At 38.2% G+C, this 27610-nt stretch overlaps 1 protein-coding gene across 4 annotated transcripts in view; it reads right to left on the reverse strand.

The window, feature by feature from the left end:
* Positions 1 to 27610, reverse strand: part of FGD4 (FYVE, RhoGEF and PH domain containing 4) — a 239094-nt gene that overhangs the window by 131702 nt on the left and 79782 nt on the right. For 2 of the 4 annotated variants that reach the window (XM_012175045.3, XM_060413212.1), the window contains exon 1: positions 21524 to 21712. The exons of 1 other annotated variant lie outside the window; for it this stretch is intronic. In XM_012175045.3, coding sequence (XP_012030435.2) covers positions 21524 to 21533 — 10 coding nt within the window. In that variant the 5' untranslated portion in view covers positions 21534 to 21712. Of the gene's footprint in view, positions 1 to 7663; positions 7834 to 21523; positions 21713 to 27610 lie in introns of those variants that run through there. One more of the 4 variants, XM_042247279.1, reaches the window with a different exon arrangement.

Consider the following 27610-nt stretch of genomic DNA (forward strand, 5'->3'; position numbering starts at 1 on the left):
TAATACATCCCTCTTTTCTCTTGAGTTATATTTTCTTCTATTCCTTGCCACAAAGGGTTCTCTAGTTAAGATAAAATATATTACTACATTGTTTCCCCAAAAGTTAAATCAATGCATACTGTAATCTGAAGTAATATTGTTATTGAAGCATATGGGGGTGCCAATGGAAAATACAACCATTCAGTAAATTTTTTGCCAGGGTAATAAAAGAAAAAATTTTTTTTTGACTGCCAGTTATATAAAACTTTTTTCTCATATATTAGGCATTTGTGTTTCCTCCTTTTTGAAGTACCTGTTCATGTCAGATATTTAGTTAGCTTAGCACAGCTGTGTCCGACTCTTTGCAACCCCACGAAGTGTAGCCTGCCAGGCTCCTCAGTTCATGCAGTTTTCTAGGCAAGAACACTGGAGTGGGTTGCCATTGCCTCCTTCAGGGAATCTTCCCAACCCAGTGATCAAACCTGCATCTCCTGTGTCTCCTGCATTGCAGGCGGATTCTTTACCCACTGGGTCACCTGGGATGCGCCTATACAAAACTTTTTTTCCTCACGTATTAGGCATTTGTACTTCTTCCTTTATCAAATATCTGTTCATGTTCCTAGATAACTATTTAAAGTCTTCTTAAACACAGTAGTCATTTATTCTCTCTCTCCCTTTCTCTCTTTGGAATCTTGTTTCTACACCACTGGTATCATAAAATTTGTTACATTTTTCTAAGTTAATGCAATGGCTTTCTAATTGAAACTGAGCATAACAGCTAAGATTATAGGATTGAAGTAGAACCGATCAAGGTTTTAATCCCAGTTAATCATTTAATTATTAGTGAGCTTGAAAATAGTATGTATCTAATAGGAACAGTTTTATTTATTCAATAAAGATGAATTCCAGTTATTTCAAATGTTTAATAAAGGTTAAACTAGATGATAAATGTATTCTGCATGGTCTGACATATAGAAAACACAAAAAGTCGGTACTGTAGTTATAGCAGTTGTATTGTAAGTGCATTTAAACTGGCTTGAACTGAACTATATATGTTTTGCAAATATAAAACACCTGTACCAGAAAGCACACAAACACAGGTGCAGCAGTCAAAGGCAACAATGCTCGTGGTCTCTGTCGTGGGAGTCAGACTGAGAGATCATGAGCCTGTTGCTTCCTCTTACTGCATAGAGCATGACCCCTAAATACAAAAGGAATTATTTCATCTGGTGCCCAAGCAAAACAGCAGCAATCTATTTCAACCCTGGGAGCGGAGGGGAACACATGCTGGATTGGACTTAATGAGAGAGTTGATCTCCAAAGTTATGCCCTCCTAAAGGAATTCTCAAGGACTTTTTGGACTCTATGCAAGTTTTACTTAGTGTGCTGACTTTAAAATCTAAATATCAAGAGTAAATATGACTTAATTATATTGTGGTGGTAATGACAACATAAGAAAAATCTTGCCTGGTATGGATGAAGATGAAGATGAGAAAAAGAAGAACTCAGGCTGTCTTGGAAGTTGTTCTCTCCAATATTTTCATCATTTTAACTACCAGTTATCTTTTTAGATGACAAAATTGAAGATTTATTCCTCAGATGTTTAAAACTATTCAAAGGTTTCTCATTCCTTATAGGATACAGTAAAAACTTCTATGCAAACCAAGGTTTCTGTTCTCAAAGCCTGTCCTACCTTACTTAGCTCAAACTCTACACTCAGCTACCAGCATGCCTCCCTGCATTTGCTGCTGCAGACTAGAATTCCAAGCCCATGTTACCTGTATAGTCGGGCACCTGTTCCTCTGTCTTCCACACCCCTCCTGCACTGTGTCGCCAATCATACTGAATGCAACTGACTGGTTAACAGATTGTTAGCTGAGTACCAGGTGAGCACAGACCTGTGAGAACATGTCTAATTATGTTCTTTATGCAGAATCTAGCAAGGGGAGGTGGATGTGCAAAAAGTCTTCTTTCGGAAGTGATGAATGCATTATGGCATGTTTCACACGTGTACACGTGCACGGGTGCTAAGTCACTGCAGTCGTGTCCGACTCTTTGTGACCCAACAGACTGCAGCCTGCCAGGCTCCTCTGTCCACGGGACTTTCCAGGCAAGGGTACTGGAGTGGGTTGTCATACCCTCTTCCAGGAGATCTTCCCAACCCAGGTGTCAAACCCGTGTCTCTTACATCTCCTGCATTCAGGTGGGTTCTTTACCTCTAGTGCCACCTGGGAAGCCCCTGATTAAGTATGTACAGTTTTTTGTATGTCAATCATGCCTCAATAAAAGGGTTTTTTTTTTTAAGCATTTGTTAAAATAAATGAATGTGAGGGATGAGAGAGGGAATGGAAGAGATCAAAGAAAAATTATCCTATAGAGAGAAGGCTAATAGTACTCCTAGGTTCTCACTGCTAACCATAGAAAATTATTTTAATATTCATGGGATTATTACTGAAGCCCCTCAGAGAACCAAATGGTTTTTTAATATTATCTCTTTTAATATCCACAATAACTCCAAAAGTTCTAACAAATGGGGAGACAGGTTTAAGGAACTTGCCTAGAGACCTCCAGAGTAGACAGTATGTGAGATGGGACTAATCTAGGTCTGCTTGTGCTCTTAGCCGTTGTCCTGAAGTAGACACTACTTCCCATGTTCTCCCATTAAATTCTGACTTTGGAAAAGAGCATATAGTCAACATTAAGTCCTGAAAGAAAAGACACATGGTATGGTTTTGCAGCACCAGGTGAACAAGGAATGGTCCTGATAACAGGCTTTCCTCAATTTCCACGGGAATAAAGTGGGGATAACAACACATTCCTAGCTTTCCTGGATCAACCTGGTGGCTTATCATTTGTGACTCAGCTTATATGAGATCTCCCCCACTCAAAGTAAAATTTGTTGCCCTAAAATCCCGTAACACATTACATTTTGTGTTCACATACTCGTCATTATTCAAAATTACACTGTTCATTTATTTTTTTAACTGTGTATTATCTGTCTCCCTCTCTATTACATAAGACCACTAAAGAACCTGACCATTGTGTTCCATGCCCTGTCCTCCACACCTGCAACATTGCCCAGCACAGAGTAAATGTTCAATAAACATGTGATAAGTGAATGATAGCAGTAACAGAGCCAAAGAAGCAATGTCTTAGTGGACAGTAGGGGGGTCCTGAGCAAGGTGAAGCAAGTGGGTGGGGTGAGCACAACAGAGCAGAAGGAGGCCAGATAAGCAAACAGGTTTTATGTCTCCACCAATGTCCACAGAAGAAAGTGCATTAACTCGGAACAGAAATATACTAACCAGGTGACAACTGGGCCCTGGAATGGAATGGTATTTGCCCTCAGGCTGTCCTTCCTCAGTGCTCTACCCCCACCCACTCTGGGCTTCAAAATCACCAAGCAACATCCTGATCATGATTTTACGACTATAAACACGGATACAAGGGCAAGAATCTGCAAATTAAGAAACACAAACATCTAGTTGACCTGGCAGTTACTTTTGTTTTTTTAACGTTTGGGCGTTTATGGAAATATATATTTCTTATGACCCTGATTATTGAGGGAATTATCTTTCAAAGTTGCCCCTCTTTGGGTGCACTGAAAATTGTATCTGTGAGACTTTAGGGTGATACCCCAATGTTCTGTTCCTCATGAAGGTAACAATGTAGGAAGTAAGTTGGCTTTGCCCATATCTTTGTACTCAACATGCGATAGTTAACATTAGCTGTTTCTGCAACTCAAGTTCTGTGATCCTGCACAGGCTGCTTAATTCTTATGGGCCTCAGAGTCTTCTGACAGATCCAGTCTTTAAATTATGTGAAAACAAACATCTAGCAATGTATAGCAATGTGCTTGCCTTATGGAAATACATCTTGCCTCGTAATTCATGAATCTGGGGTCAGGGCCAGGAAATTGGCAAAAATTTAAAAACAACACAGGAATTAAGCAGACAGGGAAGAAGGAAACAACTACTTACAGGGGAAGTTGGTAACTCAACACCTTTATTACAAAAGAACAATGTAGCCCCCACAGATTAGTGTTATCTGTAAAACTATGGAAGTTTTTTCAGATAAGGTATCCCTAGATACTTCCATACAACTCCATCAAGTCATCACTGGGCTTTAAGTGGCAACAATCGAATAAGAAAGGCATGAGTATATTACACAAAACTGTTCCAAGGATCTGCTTCTGCCTACATAGAGCCATGCACTGCCAATGTATAGAAAGTTTGCCTTTTTATTTTACAGAAGCATAGAAGCAGTTATAAAAACAGAACAAATATCTCAGAAGAAACTGATGATAATCAACTATGTGGCACATTCACAGGAAGAAAAATCCTGCCAAATGCAACCACCTTTGAGCCACAGCTTTTGGGTGAATTTACATCTTTCATGTGCACATTTTATAGGCATCACACCCTGCAGCTCTACATCTAACATAGCAATGCAAAATTGTACTGATGCACAATGTTAACAATTCATTCTAAGCACTTCTTGAAACCATGGCAATATGGAATTGTGGGAGAGGGCAAAAGAAGGCAATTTTCAGTACATCTATTTTAAAAAGTCACATTTTTATGCAAATAGCTTCAATATTACCAGGAACATGAGAACAAAGCAGCATCAGCAATGACAGCATAAGCAGGTTCTTCTTCCCTTCAAATCCCTACTGCTCCATCGTCTGTCCAAGGGCCAAATGGATCATCATGGCCAAAAACAGTTAACAGCAAAAATGGATTATAAATCAGTATCTCAAAAGCAAAAGACAGAGTCAGTTTAGAAGTGAGACTGAATGTGGTCATAAGAAAACTGTAAGAATTTAACTGATGTTTATGAGCTCTGTGGTCTACTTGTTGAAATAGTTGTCAGGCAGCCTTCCAGCATTAAGTGTCAAAGAAGCAGATAGACTTGACTGTTCATACTGCACCAGTGGTGGACTGAGATGCCAACTATTCATATTATTATGGATTTGAATCATTCCAGGTACTTTATTCAGTTTCCAATTTTTTATCTATATAATAATACCTTTAATGGCCCCCGACTCCAGTAGTCTTGCCTGGAAAATCCCATGGATGGAGGAGCCTGGTGGGCTGCAGTCCATGGGGTCACTAAGAGTCGGACATGACTGAGCGACTTCACTTTCACTTTTCACTTTCATGCATTGGAGAAGGAAATGGCAACCCACTCCAATGTTCTTGCCTGGAGAATCCCAGGGACGGGGGAGCCTGGTGGGCTTCCGTCTCTGGGGTCACTTAGAGTCAGACACGACTGAAGTGACTTAGCAGCAGCAATAATACCTTTATAAGAAATAACTCTGAATAAGGGTTGCTTTACATATTTAAAAACATAAAGCTAAATTTTCCATTTAGTAAAATCTTAAGTTGTATTAAAGGAGACTTAAAAGCCTCATGCCATTGAGAAGTTGGAAGAAGGGTCAGAAAGCACTGAATCTAGCACCTCCCTCCACCTTCAGAGACAAGGCGAGTGAGAAACAGGAAGCAATGCTTCCCAGCTGACCTGACATTTTCAACTTGTTACCACAAGACTGTGGACACAGTGGAAGGTGTCCCCACTGACAGCGTCTGTGAGTGGAAGTGAACATCTCCCAATGAGCAACACCAGGTCCAAAGACCACATTCCCTCACGGGAACTACACATCATGGGACTGTGCACTCCTGTCCCCCAGGCACCCTACTAGGAATCACAAGTGTTCCAGGGCCTATCCTGCTGCCCACTCCTCTTCACCAATTTTAGAAAGTATAATCTTAGGCTTCTTGTCAGTGGCTGATGGACCAAAGTTTTTCAACACTTTTAAATACCCTGTGGCTTTATTGTTTATTACTCAGAAAAATTCAGCCAAGAAACATATTAATAAACATGTTTACAAGTTAAAACAAATAAATGCCTCCCAATACCTATAAATGCTGGGATACATTCTGTGTAAATACCCACTTTAAAAAAAACCACAATCTTACAACTTCAACTCAGTAACAATCATAGCAGTAAGGAAATTCACGAGTACTTAGGGAACTTGAGAGGTGTACTGATTTGCCCAGTTCACTTCAACTGCTTGAGCAATCACATCCCAGGCACACGGAATACTCTAGTACTTCATACCCATTCACCCACAGGCCTTTTGAGATTTCTAAGATACAAGGTAATTAAGGCAATACAAACAGCCTAAATGTACATGCTTTTAAATTATCTCATTTCCTCTCAAAACTTATATTGCTTATCAACAACTGTTTTTATGAGCAAAAATTTCATCCAAATAATACAACATTCACTTCAAATTTTTTTACAGATGCTGCTAAGGAAATTTTCAGGTAGATACATGTCTATTGTTAGTGAAAAAGATGCTTTTTAGAGGTAGTATATACCTGATCTGATTTTACCTATTAAAAAACTTGAGAATTATAAGAATAATACAATGTAAATAGCCCAGTAAGCACAAAAGAAGGTAAGAATTTTAACTACAATAACTCAACAACAACAAATACCAAGAACCCATAATTAGCAGTCAAGCTTGAAAACCTGAAGTAAGAACATGAGTCCTTGACCAGTACAAGGTTATCTAATTTTATTCTACAATCAGAAAAAGAAAATCAAAGTAAGGCCTGTTAACAATGACCTGTTCTAGCTCTCTGGGCAGCCAGTGACCCACTGACATGAACGTCCAAGATGACAGCAGAACAGCACAATTAAAGGAACTAACGCTGCATTAGCAAATCCTCTCTTTGCAACCCCTTCCCATATCAAATAAAAATGGCAGACCCAGCTAGAGGCACATATCCCTGGCACTACGGTTTAAATGACAGGAAAACTTACACAAAAGAAGTATCCAGAGTATAGACAGCACTCTTTTTGTTTTTCACTTTTATGTTTTAGGGCACAGTTTTGGGAAAGGGTATATACAATGCTGCCTTACAAAGGATATAGAAGTCCCTTGTTTGAGCTACCAACCTCTTAGCCACACAGAAAAATGTCAATCATCCATTTGTTAGCACCAAAATCTCCTTCTATTGCTTACAATATGCAGCACACATTTTAAGGGGCTGTTCAAACAGAAAAACAAAGGAAACCCTTGAAACAGAAGCAGATCCTCCGAGCTTTGCCCTTTCCTTTATCACTCTGCCTATATGCCTGCTGTTAAAGCACTGTCACATTGCTTCCACATGCTCACGCCCTCGAAACTTGTGCAAAAGCATTGCAAAATTAACTGCATAAACATCACATTACAAAACATGAGCTAGTAATGTGAAGCCAGTCACGTGGGCCAGAATAATGATGAATAAAATCATAACCTACAAATGTCCCTGACCTGAGGCATTTTCTTATTTGAAGAAGACATTGAACACGTTGTGGCCATGAGTATATTTCGAGTATTGGTACAATTCACTCTGAGAAATCATTTAAAATCACTGTCTTTTTGCCACTTTCAGAAGTCATATTACAATTTTGACTAAATTTTTAAAGATTAAAAAATAATTATTTCATTTTTCAACATCAATATGTAACTGTACAGGTAAAACTGAGCTGCTTAAAATCAATACAACAGAAGTGTGTAATACTGGAGGCTCCTTCCAGAAGAGCTTACAGCTCCCTTTCCGGAAACCACATGGAGATAATGCCCCACACCAAATGTAGTACAAACAAGATACATAGTACTAGAATTACTTACCTTATAAAAGCTGAATTTATTCCTTTTGGTTAGTAGTCACAAATTGTTAAGAAGTAAAACTCCCTTCATCTGTTCTTCTAGTGAGCCAAATCTAGCTCCCATTAACCCAGTCCATTGCAGATAATTCCACACTGCACACGCTCCCAGTTCCCACCCCAGCAAGGATAATCACATTCCGACGGGGAGTGAACAGATGGTGGATTCCATGGTAACCAGCCCTCCTAAGGCGATTGGTAGAATTGTGTGACTACTGCTTATTGGGTAACAATCGCTGTCTTTGTGCTCCAGCCTTGCAAATCCTAACGGAAGGAACATATAGCCACTCACATGTGCTGGGGCTTGCCTAGCAGGTGTTTGGCTATTTAAACAAGGCAATGCAGGCCAATTAAAAGCTGTCCTGCAAATCTACCCTTGGAGGTACAAAGCGCTAACATGCCAGATAGTGTCCACTGCTCATTCACAGAAAAAGGTCACATGAGGCTTAACTTGACAAACAGAAAATAAAACTTGAAAGTAAACTTGAAAATTCAAGATAACACATTTCAGAAATCTAAGCTGTATCAGCAAGTCCTTTCTGTTGATTTACAATCCACATCAGAAAACCTGGTTTTGTATTTAGACTTTTTAAAATAAAATTTTCAAATTTGTAAAACTTAGCTTCAAAATAAGTTTTCAAAATCAACTGTCCTATAAATATACACATATTAATTTTTTAAACTTATATGAATTGATTTTTACTGTTTTTGTTTTCTGGGGGAGAGGGAGAGGCTACTGAACTTAACATTTCCATCAGGACCTTATCCAACTATATGACTGAAATCTCTTGGTTATGTACTCTCTACGGGCTTTAATTTGTTTCTGCATCCATGAAAGTTCAATGCCGATTCAGCAGGAAAAGAGCTTCCCCTGAATTCATGGTATTCAAGGAATCAGAGAATATGTCCTTGGAAGAGCAAAATGACTGAAAACCAAATACATACTCCATCAAGACCAACTACTGGAAATAATGTATAAATGTAAAACAGACAAAGTCTGGGCACTCAAAATAAATCCAACAGAAATAAATTTTTCAAAGGCAAGGAAAAGAAATAATTAGGATAGGCCTAAAGCAAAACTCCTGGTGGATCAGACTGTAAAGCGTACACCTACAATGCGGGATACCCAGGTTCAATCCCTGGGTTGGGAAGATCTCCTGGAGAAGGGAATGGCAACCCACTCTGGTATTCATGCCCCTCCCCCCTCATAAAAAGGGGCTCAAAGAAATTTTGGGGCTTCCCTGGTGTCTCAGAGGTTAAAGCATCTGTCTGCATTGTGGGAGACCTGGGTTCGATCCCTGGGTCACGAAGATCCCCTGGAGAAGGAAACGGCAACACATTCCAGTATTCTTGCCTGGAGAATCCCATGGATGGAGGAGCCTGGTGGGCTACAGTCCACAGGGTCGCAGAGTCGGACATGACTGAGTGACTTAACTTTCACTTAAAGCAAAAACTAAACAACTGTAAGCTGTGACTAGACTTTTATGTCTTAATTACCTCCTTGCTTTACAGTTGGCCACCATCTTAAATTCAGGACTTCTTTTCTTGGAATGAACAGAAATGAGACACAAATGTTGAAAGGAAAAAGATAAAATCATTACTTGCAGATGATACGATTGTATTGCTAGGGGGAAACTTAAAGAAATCAAAGAGATTATTTATATCACCTGAAATTTAATGATGTGGCTAAATATATCAAAATAATTCCTTTATAAGGCAAAAACACCAGAACATCAATAAAATGAAATTTGCTAACATCAGCAACAAATAGTATATTGGGTTGGCCAAAAAGTTTATTACGGTTTTTCTGTGACATCTAATAATACTCTGGAATACTATCAAGAACTCTGTATGAACTATTTGGGGGACAAAGAATGAACTATCAGAAGTATTAATAAAAGAAAACTAAATGGAGAAAAATAATGCATTGCTGGATACAAAGATCCATTTTAAAGATGCCAACTCTTTTCAAATTACCAGTCTTTTAGTAAATTTATATATAAACATATATGTAATACATATATACATTCTTCTAGTAAAATGTCCAGCATACTTTACAAAAGAAATTTAACAAAGTGATCCTCAAGTTTATGTGGATTTTTAAAAAATGAAAATTCTATGAGAGGAGTAGTAATAGGTAAAATAACTGTACCAAGTTTTAAAAATATTATAAATACATAGCTATCTCCCAAATTTATAATTCCAGGATAAACCTCTCTTTCTAAGAATTGCAGACTTCTACAACTAACTATCTACTGAACATCTCTGCCTGAATATTTAATAAAAATCTTGAACATAGCATCCCAAAACTTAACTCCTAATTTCTCCTCCAAATCGGCTCCTCCTGCATCCTTCCTTGTTTTTGGAAACAGCAACCCCACTCTTCCAGTCACTCAAGCTGAATGCCTGAGAGCCCATCTTTGACTTTTCTCTTTCTTTGATATCTTCACATCCAACCTGACAGCTCATGATGTGGGCTATTTCTTCCAATATGGCCACTTCTTACCACCTCCACCACTCCCACCTGGTCAAAGACATACCATCTCTCTCCTAGATTCCTTAATAATTTCCTAATTAAACTCTCTACTTCCACTTCGCCTTGTATAGGCTATAAAACCTAAGCAGATTATGCGAATTCTCTTCTCAAAACTGACTTTCCCTTGCACTGCGGATAAATGTTGTATTCTGTTTAAAGATTTAAAAGCCCTTAATAACCTGCACCTCACCTCCATCACTTGATTCCTCTCCCACAACCCCCCCTTGCTTTCCGTGAGGCTCTCTAAGCAGAATCTCACATTCTGTCCTCTTCTCAGCACTTTTTCAGTAACTTGGACAGTGACAACGTTTACCACAGGCCAGAGATTCTCTTCGCGTATCTCCACTTACAAACCGAGAGCCCCTCAAAGCTAGGGAGTTTTCCACTCTGAGCTCTGTCAAGCAAAGGTCCTTATACATAGTATTTACGGAATCTGCTGAATGAATAGCAGCTTGCTGAAAAACTTTTTATTCTACGGCAAATTTAGAGGAAACAAGAATCTAATAATAGATGAATGGTTACCCAAACTGGAATATACTCAACTTGATAGAATATCATGAAATTATTAAAAATATGGTCACAAGAACTATGGGGCATAAGGGAAATGTCAGCTGGTATACTAATAATGATATTCTATTTGCTGAGTCCCTAGTCTGTGCTAGGAACTATAATAAGCATTCATAAATATTTTATTTAAATCTCACAGGGATTATGAAGTAGGTATTACTATCATAATTTTTCAGCCATGGAAACCGAGACTCAGAAACTAAGGTCTTTGCCCTGCATCTCACTGCTGAGACTAGAGTCTCCAGTGAGGCCGAAGCTCGGGTCTGATCATTACGCCACACTACCTCCTGGAAGCGCAGGGAAAGTACATAACTGAGCATTTGCTATGACACTGCAGTAAAAAACGAGAGATTCGTAGAGACCAAAGCCTAAGCCTACCTATCTCAAAACTATAAGAGCAGCTGTGAAGAAGAGATTTTACTGGTATTTTCCTTGGTCTGTTTTCCAAAAATCTTAATGTCATAAATGATAATTTTCTAAAAGTAATATTTATTCTTCCTACATGTATTTTTCAAAGTTTATCTCACTATATTCTTGGGTGGATCTACGATCAAGACAATAGAAAAAAATGAAAATGAATCTGGCTCACTACTTCTAGGAAACTGATTCTGTGGGAATCACTCAGAAAGGAAAAAAAAAAAAACAGATCTAAGAAAAGCAAGTAAGCAGTAGTGTCCTTTTTAGCTCCAAGTTCACCTCTGGCTATTCTGCCATTGTCTCCACAATAGCGCCTTAAGCCACACTGCTCAGAGTCTAATAATAGGGTCCCCATACTTAAGCTGTAGGGCACGTGACAAAGAGTCAATAATCCCCATAAAGGTTCTCAAGATATAAAGTTGTTGGGAACAGTGAAGCCTGATATCTTCTTCAAATACTGGGCAGTTGGCAATGTTGCCTACAAGCTGTTACAATAGTTACTGTGTCAGTTAAGCAGTGATCAAATAACCCTAGGAGTACTATTCTATCTCCCTTCACTACTGAATCTGCACACAGACACATATTTTTGTAAGGAAGTTTTCAAGTCCTTAGCTTTTGCAAAGCTCAGTGGTAGAACCACTGTTTAAAATTTAAGAAACCTGGACTCTAGTCCCTGCTTAGCCACTGGTATGACATGGCAAGCCATTGCCCTCTCTGGTCCTGTGCATTTTAACTGCAGAATAAGAGAGCTGAGTTAGATCATCTTCAAAGATCTCTACCATTCTAAAATAACGAGAATGAATATTGGAAGGACGGTTCCTCTTCATTCTTACTAATTTCAGTGGAAAAGGAGGAAAAAGCACTACAAAGGCAAGAACAAATGTTTATTTTCCAGAATGAAATGGCACAGTAAAAGTTTCTGGGTACAATCCTTGGGTGTGGTAAGACTGAAAATTCTGAGCAGCGGGTATTACTAAAGTACCAGGTGAGATGGCAATGGTACCTGCACAAAGATGCCCCAGGTAGATACAATTTGAGTAACACTGACACCAGTTCTGATCTTGCCACATTCTCTTTTCCTTGCTGAAACTGCTTTTTGACAAGTAGCTTATATTATGAGGTGACTGGATATTGTTAGGGCTTTGTCTGTGAATATGAAACAGACTCAAATTACTCTCAATGTGTTCACAAATTAGTTTCATTGTGTTACAAACTCAAATTATTTTGTCTAAAAACACAGAATTTTGTATTTTTGCTTAACATTCTATGTAAGTTTTTTTTATTTGACTGTTTTTTCTTTTGCAACAAGTTCTTTAAAGAAGATTTAGAGCAAAAATACACATTTGTAAGGTACAAAGTACCTCACAAGCAAAAGCAAAAAAAACAACAACAACACTGAAATAAAAGGAACTTCTCTGTCCAGTTTGTAAGGTCTTAACAATGATGGACTAGGGAATTCTCTGGTGGTTCAATGGTTAGGACTCAACACTTTCACTGCTATAGTCCAGGTTCAATCCCTGGTGGGGAACTAATGTCTATAAGCTGCACTGCATGGCCCAAACCAGAACAAAACAGGATTCCCCTGGTGGTCCAGTAGCTAAGAATCCACCTACCAATGCTGGGGACATGGGTTCAATCCCTGCTCCAGGAAGATTCCACGTGCCTTGAGGGAACTAAGCCTGTGCGCCACAACTACTGAGCCCGTGCACCCTAGAGCCTATGCTCTGCAATAAGAGAAGCCACTGCAAAGAGAAGCCCACGCACCGCAACTAGAGAGCAGTCCCCACTCACCACAAGAGAAAGTCTGCACGCAGCAACGCAGACCCAGCACAGTCAAAAACAAACAAATACGAAATTTAAAAAAGAGAGGACTTTCTTTAAAAACAACAACAAAGAAAAGACAATGACGGAGAAACAATCTAGCCTGATTTGATGAAAGCATTTTCTTTTAATTGTCAATCATTCCTCTGACATGGTTAGCATAGCAGCAGTACTTTCCTTTCTAGGACCTGTCCAGCTACCATACTGCAAAGAAAAAAGTGTTGAGGGTAAGTCTACATTAGGGAGTTTCAGAGTGCTAGCCCTTTTTTCATCAAACTCCAACCATCAGGACTCTAATCCAATTCTACCAATGCCCCAGGGATATTTTTTATTAAAATTAAAAGGATATTATATCTCAGCCAAATGAGAATAATGGGATCCAATTTTTCACATCATTAGATTACTGCTATCTTCATTAGGGTAAAATTCCCTGTCTTTTCAGATATTTAATATTGATTCTAAAACAGAGGAGGGAGGAAAGTATACAAATAACTGGGTCCTAGTCTTCTGCCTTCCACATTCATCCTTACCCACATTCTTTCAGTAAGTGATGCATTTAAATTGGACTCTAGATGTTTTAATTCTTTTATCTTTGTCTAAGAAACTTTCTGAAATATACACAAGGGAAGACTCTCTATGTTGAGTACATATATATAACATATGTTTAGTCACTGAGTCATGTCCAACCCTTTTGCAACCCCATGGATCATAGCCCAGCAGGCTCCTCCATCCATGGGATTTTCCAGATGTGAATACCGGAATGGGTTGCCATTTCCTTCTCCGGGAACATAATATATATGCTAATATTAACTATATAGTGACTATATTTTTTCAAATATTTGTGACAAGTGGGAAAAGGATTAAGAACAAAGAATGTTCTATAAACAAGACTTATTGAGCATCTACAATTTGCAAAAGTTCTAACCTAAACTCCGAACACACAAAAAAAGGAGACACTGAGTTCCTTCTCTTGATGAGTTTTTAATATGTTCAAAATACAAAGACTTTCACCTCTTCGGGAGATGAGGGTTAGAAAGGCACTTACAACTGGGAAAGATGTCTAGCACTTGTTGTTCAGTCACCCTGTTGACTATCACTGTTCCCATTGTTTCCCCATCTGTTTGCCATGAAGTGATGGAATTGGATGCCATGATCTTCGTTTTTTGAATGCTGAGTTCTAAGTCAGCTTTTTCACTCTCCTCTTTCACCTTCATCAAGAGGCTCTTTAGTTCCTCTTTGCTTTCTGCCATAAGGGTGGTATCACCTGCATAGCTGAGGTTATTGATATTTTTCCCGGCAATCTTGATTCTAGCTTGTGCTTCATCCAGCCTTGAGTTTTGCATGATGTACTCTGCATATAAGTTAAATAAGCAGGGTGACAATATACAGCCTTGACATACTCCTTTCCAAATTTTGAACCAGTCCTTTGTTTCATGTCTGGTTCTAACTATTGCTTCTTGACCTGCATACAGATTTTTCAGGAGGCAGGTAAGGTGGTCTGGTATTCCCATCTCTTTAAGAATTTTCTAGAGCTTATTGTGATCCACACAGTCAAAGGCTTTAGCATAGTCACTAAAGCAAAACTAGATGTTTTTCTGGAATTCTCTTGCTTTTTCTATGATCCAACAGACGTTGACAATTTGATCTGTGGTTCCTCTGCCTTATCTAAATCCAGCTTGACCACGTGGGAATTCTTGGTTCATGTACTGTTAAAGTCTAGCTTGAAGAACCTTGAGCATTACTTTGCTAGCATATGAAATGAATACAACTGTGCAGTAGTTTAAGGATTCTTTGGTATTGCCCTTCTTTGGGATTGGAATGAAAACTGACCTTTTCAGTCCTGTGGCCACAGCTGAGTTTTCCAAATTTGCTGGCATATTGACTGTAGCACTTTAGGACTAGGTTAAGTGAAAAAAATATATCACACAAACATCATTCTGTAAAAACAACCAAAATATCAACATTATGAATGTTCTTTTTCATACTTTAGAGACTGAGATCAGGCTACAATGAAAATTGTATCAATCCCAGTTTTGTGCGCATAAAAATCCAAGGCTGAACAGTTAATCCTCGAAACTTAAAAAATATCCTTAAGGACCAAAGCATACAACTATTGCTCTAGATCAAATTTATGCAAAAACTGTTTAGTATTCTACAGGGTTTCCTTTGAAGAATGAAAGCAAATTCAGTAAAAACTGAATGATCAACTGAACCCTTATTGTTGAAGCCTAGGGATTTACAGACTTCCCTCTGAGATATTACAGTTTTGGTTCCAGACCATACCAATAAAGCAAGTCATACGAATTTTTGGTATCCTGACACATATAAAAGTTATGGTTCCACTATAGTGTAGTCTATTAAGTGTGCAATAACAATGTACATACTTGAATTTAAAAATACTTTATTGTTAAAAACTGCTAACCATCATCTGACAATACAGGGTTACCACAAACCTTCAGTTTGTAAAAAAAAATAAAAATAAAAAGGCAGTATCTGCAAAGTGCAATAAAGTAAAGCATAAGAAAACAAGGTATGATTGTATTTACAGTCTCTAATCTGAGCTCATAAAATTAATTCTTTCTAACCTAGTTACTTTTTTTACCCCAAATCCAAACTGCAGAAAGAGAAAAGTAGCCTACTTTTGTGGGCAAGGACTAAAGTGTATCCAATTGTGAACATTTGTGGGTTGTGTGGGTGGCAGAGGTATGTATGTGGGATGAGTGGTGTGTGTGTGATATAGGAGTGTGCACAGATGGGTGAGAGGGGTGTGTGGGCAGGGGGGAAGTAAAGGGGTATTTGGGAAAGCTTCTTAATCTGACCTATAAATTATATCTAAACATTTAGTTTTTTTCTGGGGTAACCAGAGGACAACCACTTGAATAAGGGGCAAATCAACGTTAGTTAATGCTGTAAACACAGATTCCCAAACTCTGAGCAAGGCAAGGTATACTTACAAATATTCTTGCCCCACAAGTTATCAGTGGAATGACTTCTCAGCTACAAGCTCTGAGCTTTGAGGCTTTCATCTAAGAAACAGGCATAATATTTGGTACCTCCCTCTCAAGAAGATCAATGAGATCGCAAAGGTGAATCTTCTTGGAATACATAGAAAAGTATATAGTTGTAAGAAGTTTTAAACAAGTTTAAAAGGGCAGGAGGGAGGGAGACACAACTGTTTGTTCTGAGCCAAGAACAGCAAAGGATGACTTCCTGTCATGAGGGAAAAAAAACCCAAACACTGAAGTCTCTTCCAAAAAACAAAACCCCTCAAAACCCAAAATAAAACAAAAAGCTCTTGGTTCCATCCATATTCTTCTCAAGCTATCTAATCTCATCCTTTTTCTTGTTTATACTTCTCAAAACTTGGGAACCCCAGGTCACTGTCTCCATTTCCTCACCTCCCCTTTAGCCCACCTGTCTGACAAACACAGACCTGATCCTGCTTCCACAAAGGTCAGCAGGCCACTGCAATCAGCAGCCCACCCCTCCTACCCCATACTTCTCTGGGAGCATCTGACAGTGGTGACCGCATTTTCATTTTTCACATTCTTTCCTCCCGGGCGCCTTCACAGCTAACTCTCCTGCTTCTTTAGGACTCTCTCCAGTAAACTCCTCTCTTCTTTGCTTTAATCAGCAACTCTTCTCCCTCCTCCATCACATCCAATCAATCAGGGCTGTCCAATAAATATTTACTGAATAAACATTCATAAAACATATCACCAGTAAATATGTTTAGATATTATACAGCAATTAGTAGGCAAAACATGAAGTTGCTAGTTCAAACATGGAACCCCAGTGACTGAATAGAAGGCTTTTCATCTTTATTAGAAGAAAACAAGCCAAATAATACCTTACTGAGTGTACAGTTGGAGGTGAGTAAAAGTAAAGGCCTTGTTACCTTCCCTCATAAGCTGAAAGTTGTATAGGAATTTAAATACTTCCTTGTCAAGTTCTTCAAGTCCCTTGCACTTGCAGTTCCCTCTGCTTCATATGTTTTATCCAGATTTTCCTCTTCCTTCCATAACACATTTCATGCAAATCTGCACTTTGATGCCACTTTCTCAGGTGGGCCTTTCTCTCCTCACAATCCCATTTTTGTCACTTTCTAGTAATCCCAGCACTTTGGTCTTTGGTATTTAATAGCACTTATCGCTGTACAACATTATATTAAATGCTTCTTTTTCACTCTTTTTATTTTTGGCTCTTAACCTATTTTTTAATGGACAAAAGTCTCAACTGGGAACTTCATGAAAGGTCTCCAATAAGCATATAAAAATTATTATCAGAGACATGCAAATTATTAATCAGAGACATGCAAATTAAAATCACAAAATGATATACCTGCCACATGACTAAAATTGTTTTAGATAAAGTACTGGCTAGGAAGGGGAATTAGAATATTCACACACTAAAACCACTATGGAAAACCTTTAGGTAACATCTCCTAAAGCTGAACATACACACTTGCAACAATTCCACTAAATGATGTACAATAATGTGCACAGAAACTTTCATCATAGTAGTTAATGTCCATTAACAGCAAAATGGATATAAAATACTATTCACAATTTAGAAAAACCTACTGCTACAATATGCAATGGATAGGTCACAAGCTTTGCAGGCATGATCTTGGATTTGAATTCCAGGTAATACTATAATGCTGCTGTAACACTGAATATGTTGATAAGGGTTATAACCTTATAGAGTCTGCTTTCTCCACCAGAAAATTAAGGTCATATCACAGTTCTTACAAGCTTATTCTGAGGATTAGAAAGAATGTGCATACAATACAAAGTACTGTGTCTAACAGGTACTCAGTAAACAATAAGACTAGGATTCAGGAGATACAATTATACCACTCAGGATCAATTACCAATCCTTCTTATACATAAACTTTCTTCTGGTAAAATAAAGATGATGTTTCCCCTGACCTGCCAAACAAATCTGTAGCACTGCTGTTACCAACTCAGTCATCATGAAAACTACAACGATCAGATTATAGCATTTTATTATTCAGCTACTTTATGGACCAATTGCAGCTGTTGGCCCTAATGCCACAGGATCAAATGAGTTGGGAAGATGAAAACAAATGGGTTGGAGAAGCACCAAGAAGTATATAAATAGCTGGACAGAAGTCCAGTTGGTTCCATTTCAAAGCTGATTCTGAGGATGCTGTGAGCACTATATGCACACTCTGAAGAAGCATATGTAGGTTGGGATGGCTTAAAAAAAAAAATGTGGGCAAAGAAAAAAACCCTTGAACTACAGTGGCTTTCAGCCTAATTCTGAGTTTCCTTTGGTCTTATGTGTGTGAGTGTGAAGCCGCTCAGTCATGTCCGACTTTTTACGACCCCATGGACTGTAGTCTACCAGGCTCCTCCCTCCAAGGGATTCTCCAGGCAAGAGTACTGGAGTGGGTTGCCATTTCCTTCTCCAGGGGATCTTCCCAACCCAGGGGTCAAACCCGGGTCTCCCGCATTCCAGGCAGATGCTTTAACCTCTGAGCCAAATAAATCTATTCATACTTACCATTGGAGAATAAAAACTACAAGTCTGATAATAAATCCTATTTTGACTTCTTTTTAATATAAAATATATGTATCTATATTTCCCTGGTGGCTCAGAGGGTAAAGCATCTGCATATATATATATATATATGTGTGTGTGTGTATATGTAATCTGGTATTTAATAGCAAAAAAAATCCTAAATTTTAAAGTTACAATAAAAATTAGGAGAAATGACTATTTCTAAGTGTAACACATGTTCACTAAAATTTTACTCATTCATGAAGAAAAGTCGGGTATTTTATGCATGTTAAGTTGCCTTCAGTCATGTCTGACTCTGTGAGACCCCGTGGACTATAGCCTGTCAGGCTCCTCTGTCCATGGGATTCTCCAGGTAAGAATACTGGAGTGGACTGCTATGCCCTCCTCCAGGGGATCTTCCCGATCCAGGGATCAAATGCACATCTCTCACTCTCCTGCACTGCCAGGCAGGTTCTTTACCACTAGTGTCACCTGGGAAGCCCTGTATTAACTTATATTACCACCTAAACTAGCAAGGTAGATGCAGAAGCAGTATAAAGAAAAAAAGTAAATCCCCTATAATCTTGAAATCAAATATTCCAATCCAAAACAATTACTTGAAGAAAAACACTCCAAACTTTCATATTTTGATTGTATATTCATATTACTCTTGCTATTTGTATTCCATTAAAATTTATCATCATGCCTATAAAGTTTTAAATAGAAGACACATTAAAGAATTTATATTACTTTGTTACTTTAAGTTACTCTAAATTCAGTTCCATTCATTCCACAAGGTAGGTCGTACTCCATGCTGGTGCAAGTCTGTGACATAGGGGCCTCTCTACACAATGGGAATGAAAAACAACAAGCTTTTTCTTTCTCTTGTGGCTGAATTATTGGGAGAATCTCAGGCCAGACCATTTCTAAGCTAGTGAAACAAGGAAAAATCAAAGGCTTTGGCTGAAGTCTTGTGAATCTATGTTTCTCCTGGCACTAGTATTTTCATAGTCCAAGCTTTCTACGTATAGATTTAGTTACTTTTCCATTCACATGAAGCTTGTGGCATAAAAAACCTGCTTTAGTTAAGGAAGTTCTCTTTCAGTGTTCACCAGTGATCACCTATTTGCAAATATTCTATAAATCCCAGTCCATGAAGAAAGCAATGTCATCCACATTTGAAAAATAGCTAGCACATAGGCTGCCTGCCACACAGAAGTAAAAGTTTTTTAAATGTGTGATTCCTAAGTTTAAACAAACATGGAATCCAACACATTTGTTTAAAATCCTAATTCAATGCTTGTCCTTAAGTTCTAAGTGGTCTAAAGACCACTGGTGGTCCAGTGGCTAAGAATCTGCCTGCCAGTGCAGAGCACTCAGGTTTGATCCCTCATCCAGGAAGACCCCACATGCAGCAGGGCAGCTAAGCCCAAGCACCACAACAACTGAAGCCCATGTACCTGGAGCCTGTGCGCATACAACTACTGAAGCTCATGTACCTAGAGCCTGTGCTCTGCAACAACTGAAACCATCGTAACAACTCAACTAAGGAGTAGACTCCACTCGCCACTAGAAAAAGCCCATGCACAGCAACAAAGATCTGTGCAAACAGTCAAAAATAATACATTCAAAAAAATTAATTAATTTAAAAACAATTCTAAGGTATAGCTATTATGAATGTCTTAAATCAGGAATACAAATACAATGGGAGGGGACTTCCTCAGTGGTCCAATGATAAAGAATCCACCTTCCAATGCAAGTCACACAGCTTTGATCCCAATGGGGAAACTAAGATCCCACATGCCCGGAGAAAACTAAGCCCACCAACCACTACTAGAGAAGCCTGCACACCACAACCCAACACAGAGATAAATAAATAAACAAAGTTAAGAAAAAACAAATACAATGGGAATTTCCCCCCAAGTCATCTTGCAAAGATCATTTTTAAAAAATGGTAATGTTCTCTGATTTATAGTCTAAAATCTTTAAAGATGTTAAATATCCAACTATAAAGTATATGCTAACTAAAGTAATACTTTTTAACAGAATATCATATAGCTGTTGAATTTTTACTAAGAAGTTTTGTAGTGTGAAATATTTAATGTTATTTGGAAAGGGGAAAGAATGATTTTTAAAAATTCATGTAAATCATGACCTCAGTTTTACCAAACAACAAAGGGGAAGAACACATCAAAATGTTATCAGTAGTTACACTCAAATGTTTATTTTCCGTCTCCTTATTACAAATAAAAAATATGTTTTAAAATGTTTTTTTATGAATAAAACATTCACTTACTGTGGTTTTTCAGTTAAACAGGAAAGACCCTGAGAACATTAAAGCCACAATGCTAGGAGGATCTATGCAAGTCAACTAGACTTGGAGACCAATAAATAATAGGTAATTTTAAGAAATCCTTAACTTTGTTGCATTGCCAATGCACCTTGCTGATGTTTTAGAAATAAAGAGAATTTTATCCTCAAATAATTGATGACTGAGAGAATATTAAATGCATAAATAAATTCTAAGAAACCTGTCGAAATGTAGCTTTTACATATTAGAAATGGAAGTAGTAGAAATAGGAGGAATGAGGCTATAAGAAAGACTCAGCTAAGATAGGTCAACGCTGATTGCACACAGCACAGTTCACTTTCACTGCTCCCAGGGAACACTGCTATGCTACGAATCCACAGGAAGAAATGTCATTACCTCAAGTAACTGTACTTGGGCCATGAAAATAAGAAAAACTGTACCCCTGTGTTAAAATCACAGCAGGAAACCATTCTAAACAAGAGGCAGGATAATTTTTCAATAATGATACAAATTACTTATAATTTGGTAGTAAACAAAGAGATAAATACCGGTTACTTTATCTACTCATATACTTTGCATACTCAAAAAGTTCAAGTGTTTTTAAACTAAAATATTTTAAAAATAGAAACTGCAAAAACAATACTCACAGCCTCCCATAAAGAATTCCTTTCAAACAACATCCAGCAGTGCCTTTTTTTCTTCTGGTTAATCATTCTTAATTCCTGCTTGTGGAGGGACTATCTGGATCTACAGTTTGTGGGTAAAATCTATAGGTATTCTTCATTTAGACACCAGTCACGCACACATCTTCTGTTCGACAGGGTAAAGATCTATCTAAGGGGAAGTACAGAGCTACGTTTCATAACTCCTTCCACCACTGATGCAGCTTCAAAGAACTACGCAAGTAACAAATTTCAAAATTCCACAAAGGTATTTCAAAATGTAGTGAGAGAACTCTAGAACACTGTGGCAAAATGGGAAGGATGGGGCCAACTGCATGTGATTTAATTGTAGTTATACTCTTTAAATTTACAAACTATCCTTGAAAACTAGGTCTTAAAGAATTTCAGAACTTTTTTCATGGTCATAAGAAAAGAAAAATCATAAGAAATGCTGAATAACAAAGCCATGTCCATCTCCCCCAAAACAAGTCTTTTATCTCTTCCCAGGTTACTAGCAATCCCAAATGACTTCGTTGAAAACAAAAATTAGAATTTTAAAGAAGAGGCACCAATGAGCAAATTTCCCATCCTTGTCATGCTTATAAGATAAAATTACTAATCAAAGTTATTGTTTTAGATAATATATAACACAGACTTCTCAAAGCATCTAAGGTTTACCATCACATGGATTTAAAATTTTCATAGTGACACTAATTTCCCTTTCATGTGATGTTTAGATGGTATAGTCAGAATCAAACTATAATAATCCAGACTCAGAACAACTTTATAACATCACTTCTTCAAATTATTGTGTTTCTGAAAGAATTGAAAGTCATGTACTACCTTAAAGTACTTGACAGTACTTGAGGAAATTTTGATAGGTAGAATAAAACAAAACATGGAGAAAACTACTTGGAGAAACACACACTAAAATTACAAATCCTTAGAAATTTAGAAATCCTCCCTTTGTATGGATAAGAAAACTGAGATCAAGAGTGTTAAGGAAACCTAGATATAGACATATTGGTATTAAAGAGACAAGATATATACATTTCAGACATTCTGATAGGCTTTCTTCAGTTCAATTTCCATGGCATTTTATTTCTAAATTAGGTGTTTCTTAAACTTGCTTTCATGGGGTGGTAGTTTTGAGAGTTAATAACTGGCCTGCAACAATCTCTTCCTGTCAATGAACGTTGTTATTGCAAGCTTTCATTGCAAGCTTTGAAAGCTTATTTCTATGAAATGAAAGGTATAATAATGAGACATGCCATGTTCATATGGTGTGAAGAAGTATCCAACGGCTAATACTTTCCAAATTTCACCAACCTATGCCAGCATCCTCACCCAGATCAGCTGAAAGCTGAGAGTGTCCTCTGCAGAGTTAGGGTAGGTTTTGCACAGGAAGTGTTGCTCTATGCGCTCAGGCATAAGCGACGAAGTCAAATGAGGATGTCAGCATTTTTGGTTCCTTCTCTCTTAGCTCAGAAAAGTACAGCAGGAAACTTCAAACTGACCACATGCCAGTTAACTACTGGCTGAAACTGGACCTGTTCTGCCCTGCTACAGTGTACCAGACTGGAAGTACACAAATAAGTATGTTGCCTCTGGTTCTTGACATCTTCTTTTTCAATGTTTTAGCAGTTTGGCAGGCAAACAAAAAATTCATATGGAATATTTTCTGATTATTTGACATTGTACATTATAGATTTTTAATATCTTTATAATTAGCTAAACTTTTTCACTGTTTTTTCAGATATTATGTGAATATAGCTCTAGAAATGTTACAGGGATTGCACTGAAATAAAATTTCATACATATGAAATTCCCCTTAGTTTTCTGTCTACACGTTGGTCTGCTAGTTTTTATAAAAACACATTTATACCTCTTGACTTTAAATCAAGTGATTTAAATTAATTCATTCATACAATAAATTGAGAACAGCTTTAAGAATCATAGTATCAACCAATCTGTTATAAAGCTAAAGTTAGTAATCCCCTCAAAAAAGAAAAACACATTATTATGTGGCTAAAAATAAATCTTCATTTAAAAAAAAAAGGGCAAAGCTATTTATCTGCTCTTAACACCACAATCATTGGAGAAGGAAATGGCAACCCACTCCAGTGTTCTTGCCTGGAGAATCCCAGGGACGGGGGAGCCTGGTGGGCTGCCGTCTATGGGGTTGCACAGAGTTGGACATGACCGAAGTGACTTAGCAGCAGCAGCAACACCACAATCATTCCATTCCATGTCTTGATAAAATTAATATTATCATGGGTAATTACACCTGTGTATTATTTTGCACCCTTCTCATAACAACCCTAACAAAAAGGCATTAATTAGCCCCACTGTATAGGTGATGAAGCTATATGGCAGAGCTGCAATTCAAACCTTGGACTTTTTAACTTCAAAACCTGAACTTGATCCCTGGGTCAGAAAGATCCCCTGGAGAAGGGAATGGCAACCCACTCCCTGTATTCTTGGCTGGAGAATGCCATGGACAGAGGAGCCTGGTGGGCTACAGTCCATGGGGTCGCACAGAGTTGGACACAACTGAAGCGATTTAGCATTCAAGAGGCTCTTTAGTTCCTCTTCACTTTCTGCCATTAGAGTGGTATCATCTGCATATCTGAGTGCCGGGAGCTGCCATGGGAGATCCTACCCATGACAAGGTCATGTGGAAGAGAACTGTTAAGCAAGGCTTCAGAACTCAAGGGGCTCCCTACCCTCTCTCGAGCATCTACCCCAAAACCAGAATCTGTCTGTTTTACTGTTTCATGACTTTTACCAACTCCTCTGACATTAGCAGGGGGCTAACCCTGACCACTTTTCTCTGGAGAAAATCAACTTAGGGCTATAGCTAATAAGTCTCCTGGACATGAGAGAAATATTTCAAATCAAACCCCCTCTATTAGCATTCTAGCTTGCTTGGCAGGTTATCCAGACTCTTGCAGCTATGCATACAATTATTTACAGCCTCCCAACTGTGAGAAGCACGGAAAGCCTAAAACATAGAGCCTCTGAAAGAGTTAAAAGTTATTAGAGTAGTGCTAGTGCTGATGTAGGATTTCATTATTGGGCCAATGCTTCCCATTTCTCTTATCCACTGTGCACCTGGGAATGCATTAGTTAACATAGTGAGAATGCTAGAAAAACAAGTGTAGCCTTGAATTTAACCATATCAAACTTTTGAGCTAATTGGTTTTCTTGTAACTCACTGAACCTTTGCTCTGTGAAAAACGTAACTCTGTTTGGCATTTTCTGAGGCTGACATAGATTAGAAATATAAAGAAAAAACACTTTGAGGGAAAATAAGTTTTCTGGTTGAGCTGCCTTTATCAAAAGAGGGTCATAAAATGTTCACAGGCCTCCAAGGCCAGAAGATACTGTACACAACATCTTTTGTGGAAAAGGTATGTAGAAAAATCATGGTTTCGATAAGGGCAATACTGCTGTAATGTTGGGCTTACTCTGTATGACCTTGCATCTTTCATTTCCCCCTATGTATAAGGCAAGGTATAAAAGTAGCTTTTAAAAGATAAAGCTTTTGGGCCTCGCATAAGCTTGGTCACCCCGTGTTTTTTCTCCTCTCTATCTTTCTTTCTCTCTCTCTCTCCCCTCTCCCGCTCTTTTTCAGGCTGATCCCTTGGAGCACGGGGGCTCCCTGTGTTCACTTATCTGCCTGGGTTTCTAAGACCTGAACGGGAAGACGTTCTGCGTCTTCACTCCCTCGGGAGACCGGGAGGGCACCTGTGGCCTCTGTGAACAGGGCAAACTTCTTGTCTTGAAGTTTTATTGGTTCTCTATGTAAACCAAGGAATATCAGCCTCTTTCTCTCCTCTATTTTCTTATCTACAACATTCTTATCTATCTCTCTCTCTCTCAATCAATCGCCGATGCCGTTTCTCCTTCAGGTTTCCCTGGATCCTGCGGGGGCTGGACCCTGGCATCTGAGGTTGTTGATATTTCTCCCAGTAATCTTGATGTAAGTTCATGATTCACCCAGCATGGCATGCACCCCAATGTTCACTGCAGCACTCTTTGCAACAGCTAAGACACGGAAGCAACCTAAATGTCCATCAATAGAGGAATGGATAAAGAAGACGTAGCACACATATACAATGGAATATTACTCATCCATTTAAAAGAATGAAACAGTATCACTTGCAGCAACACTGATGGACCTAGAGACTGTCATGAGCGAAATAAACTGACAGAGAAGCAAAGATACCATATGATATCCCTTATATGTGCAATCTAAAAAGAAATGATACAAATGAACTTATCTACAAAACAGAAATGACTCACACACTTAGAGAATGAACTTATGGTTCTTAGGGAGAAGGATGGGAGGAAGGGTTATTAGAGTTTTGGATCGGCATGAGATGATGCTGTTTTTAAAACATATAACCAATAAGGATCATCTGTATAGCACATATTTTAATAAACATGCTATATTTTAAATAAATAACCAACAAGGACTTTCTGTATAGTATACGGAACCCTGCTCAATGTTATGTGGCAGCCTGGATGGGGAGAATGGTACATGTATATGTATGGCTATGTCCCTTTGCTGTCCACCTGAAACTATCACAACATTGTTATTTAGCTATACTCTAATACAAAATAAAAAGTTGAAAAAAGAAACAACTGATCTCTAAAATGCACATTGCCTGCCATTCTCCCAAAGTTTTCCCAAAATTTTAACCTCAGAAAGAATAAGAAAAACTTTTACCCCTATGTCTGAGTTTTCTTGGTTTTAACCCTCAAAGTGAAAGCTTAAAAATGTTCATGTCTGGTAAAGCAAATTTCCTCTTTTTACTTCATGTAACTCTTCCCATTACTAAACTCTTCAAAACTTTGTATCTAATCTACTCATAAAGTGAAGCATTTTATAACTAGCCTAAAACATTAGAATCATTTAGAATAACTTATCCTATAGCCCACCAGAGCAACAGTCAGTTTTAATTTTGCTTGTCAGTTATGAGAAAGAGAAGAGTCACTTCCTCAAGGTCACTCTGAGCCAGAAATAGAATTCTGGTTTAAGGTCTGGTCACTAAATCACGCTTCCTCTGCAACAGTGAGCCACCATTGGTAAACTGGTCACCAAGTGACAGAAAATAACAAAAAATATGGGATACTTAAAATACTTTTTCTGTTGATATTTATTTCCCCTACCTGTCCACTCCTTCTATTTTGGCCATTGCCAATATATTCTGTATTGTAGTTATGAAAAGAAACCGCAACTGCCTTGGCAGATAAAGAAAAAATATCTATTCCTATTTCAAACATGAAGCAAATGTTTCATTTCCTTTTCTTATTAAAATATGGGATATAACCTCAAAAATTATGATAGCTTTTAAAAGTGTCATATTAACTCTGCTGCTGCTGCTGCTGCTGCTCCTGCTGCTAAGTCGCTTTAGTCGTGTCTGACTCTGTGCGACCCCACAGACAGCAGCCCACCAGGCTCCCTCATCCCTGGGATTCTCCAGACAAGAACACTGGAGTGGGTTGCCATTTCCTTCTCCAATGCACGAAAGTGAAAAGTGAAAGTGAAGTTGCTCAGTCATGTACCACTCTTAGCAACCCCATGGACTGCAGCCTACCAGGTTCCTCAGCCCATGGGATTTTCCAGGCAAGAGTACTGGAGTGGGATGCCATTGCCTTCTCCGCATATTAAATCTACTTTTTTCCATTTAAGTTTTACTGGTACATACTATTATCTTTTGACTTATAAACTTACGATAGTTCACTAAGAAATGTGTAGATGTTAACATGTATGGCAACTGGCATCACTGTTTTATCTAAAGCAGTAGTACCACTTGAACTTTCTGTTATTGATGGAAATGTTCTATATTTGTGCTATAGTATAAAGAAGCTATATGAGCATTTGAAACATGACTTATATGATCAAGTAATGTGTGATCAAGGAACTAAAATCTTATTTTAGTTAATTTTAGTTTTAAGAGCAACCTGTGGCTAGTGGACACAGCTCTGAAGCCTAGGTGTATGTGCGTGTATTTTTTTTAAATAAAATATGTAAAGTTTATAACTTTTATTTTGAAGTAATTA

This window comes from Ovis aries, chromosome 3 (assembly GCF_016772045.2).
Source record: "Ovis aries strain OAR_USU_Benz2616 breed Rambouillet chromosome 3, ARS-UI_Ramb_v3.0, whole genome shotgun sequence".
Classification (NCBI taxonomy): Eukaryota; Metazoa; Chordata; class Mammalia; order Artiodactyla; family Bovidae; genus Ovis; species Ovis aries.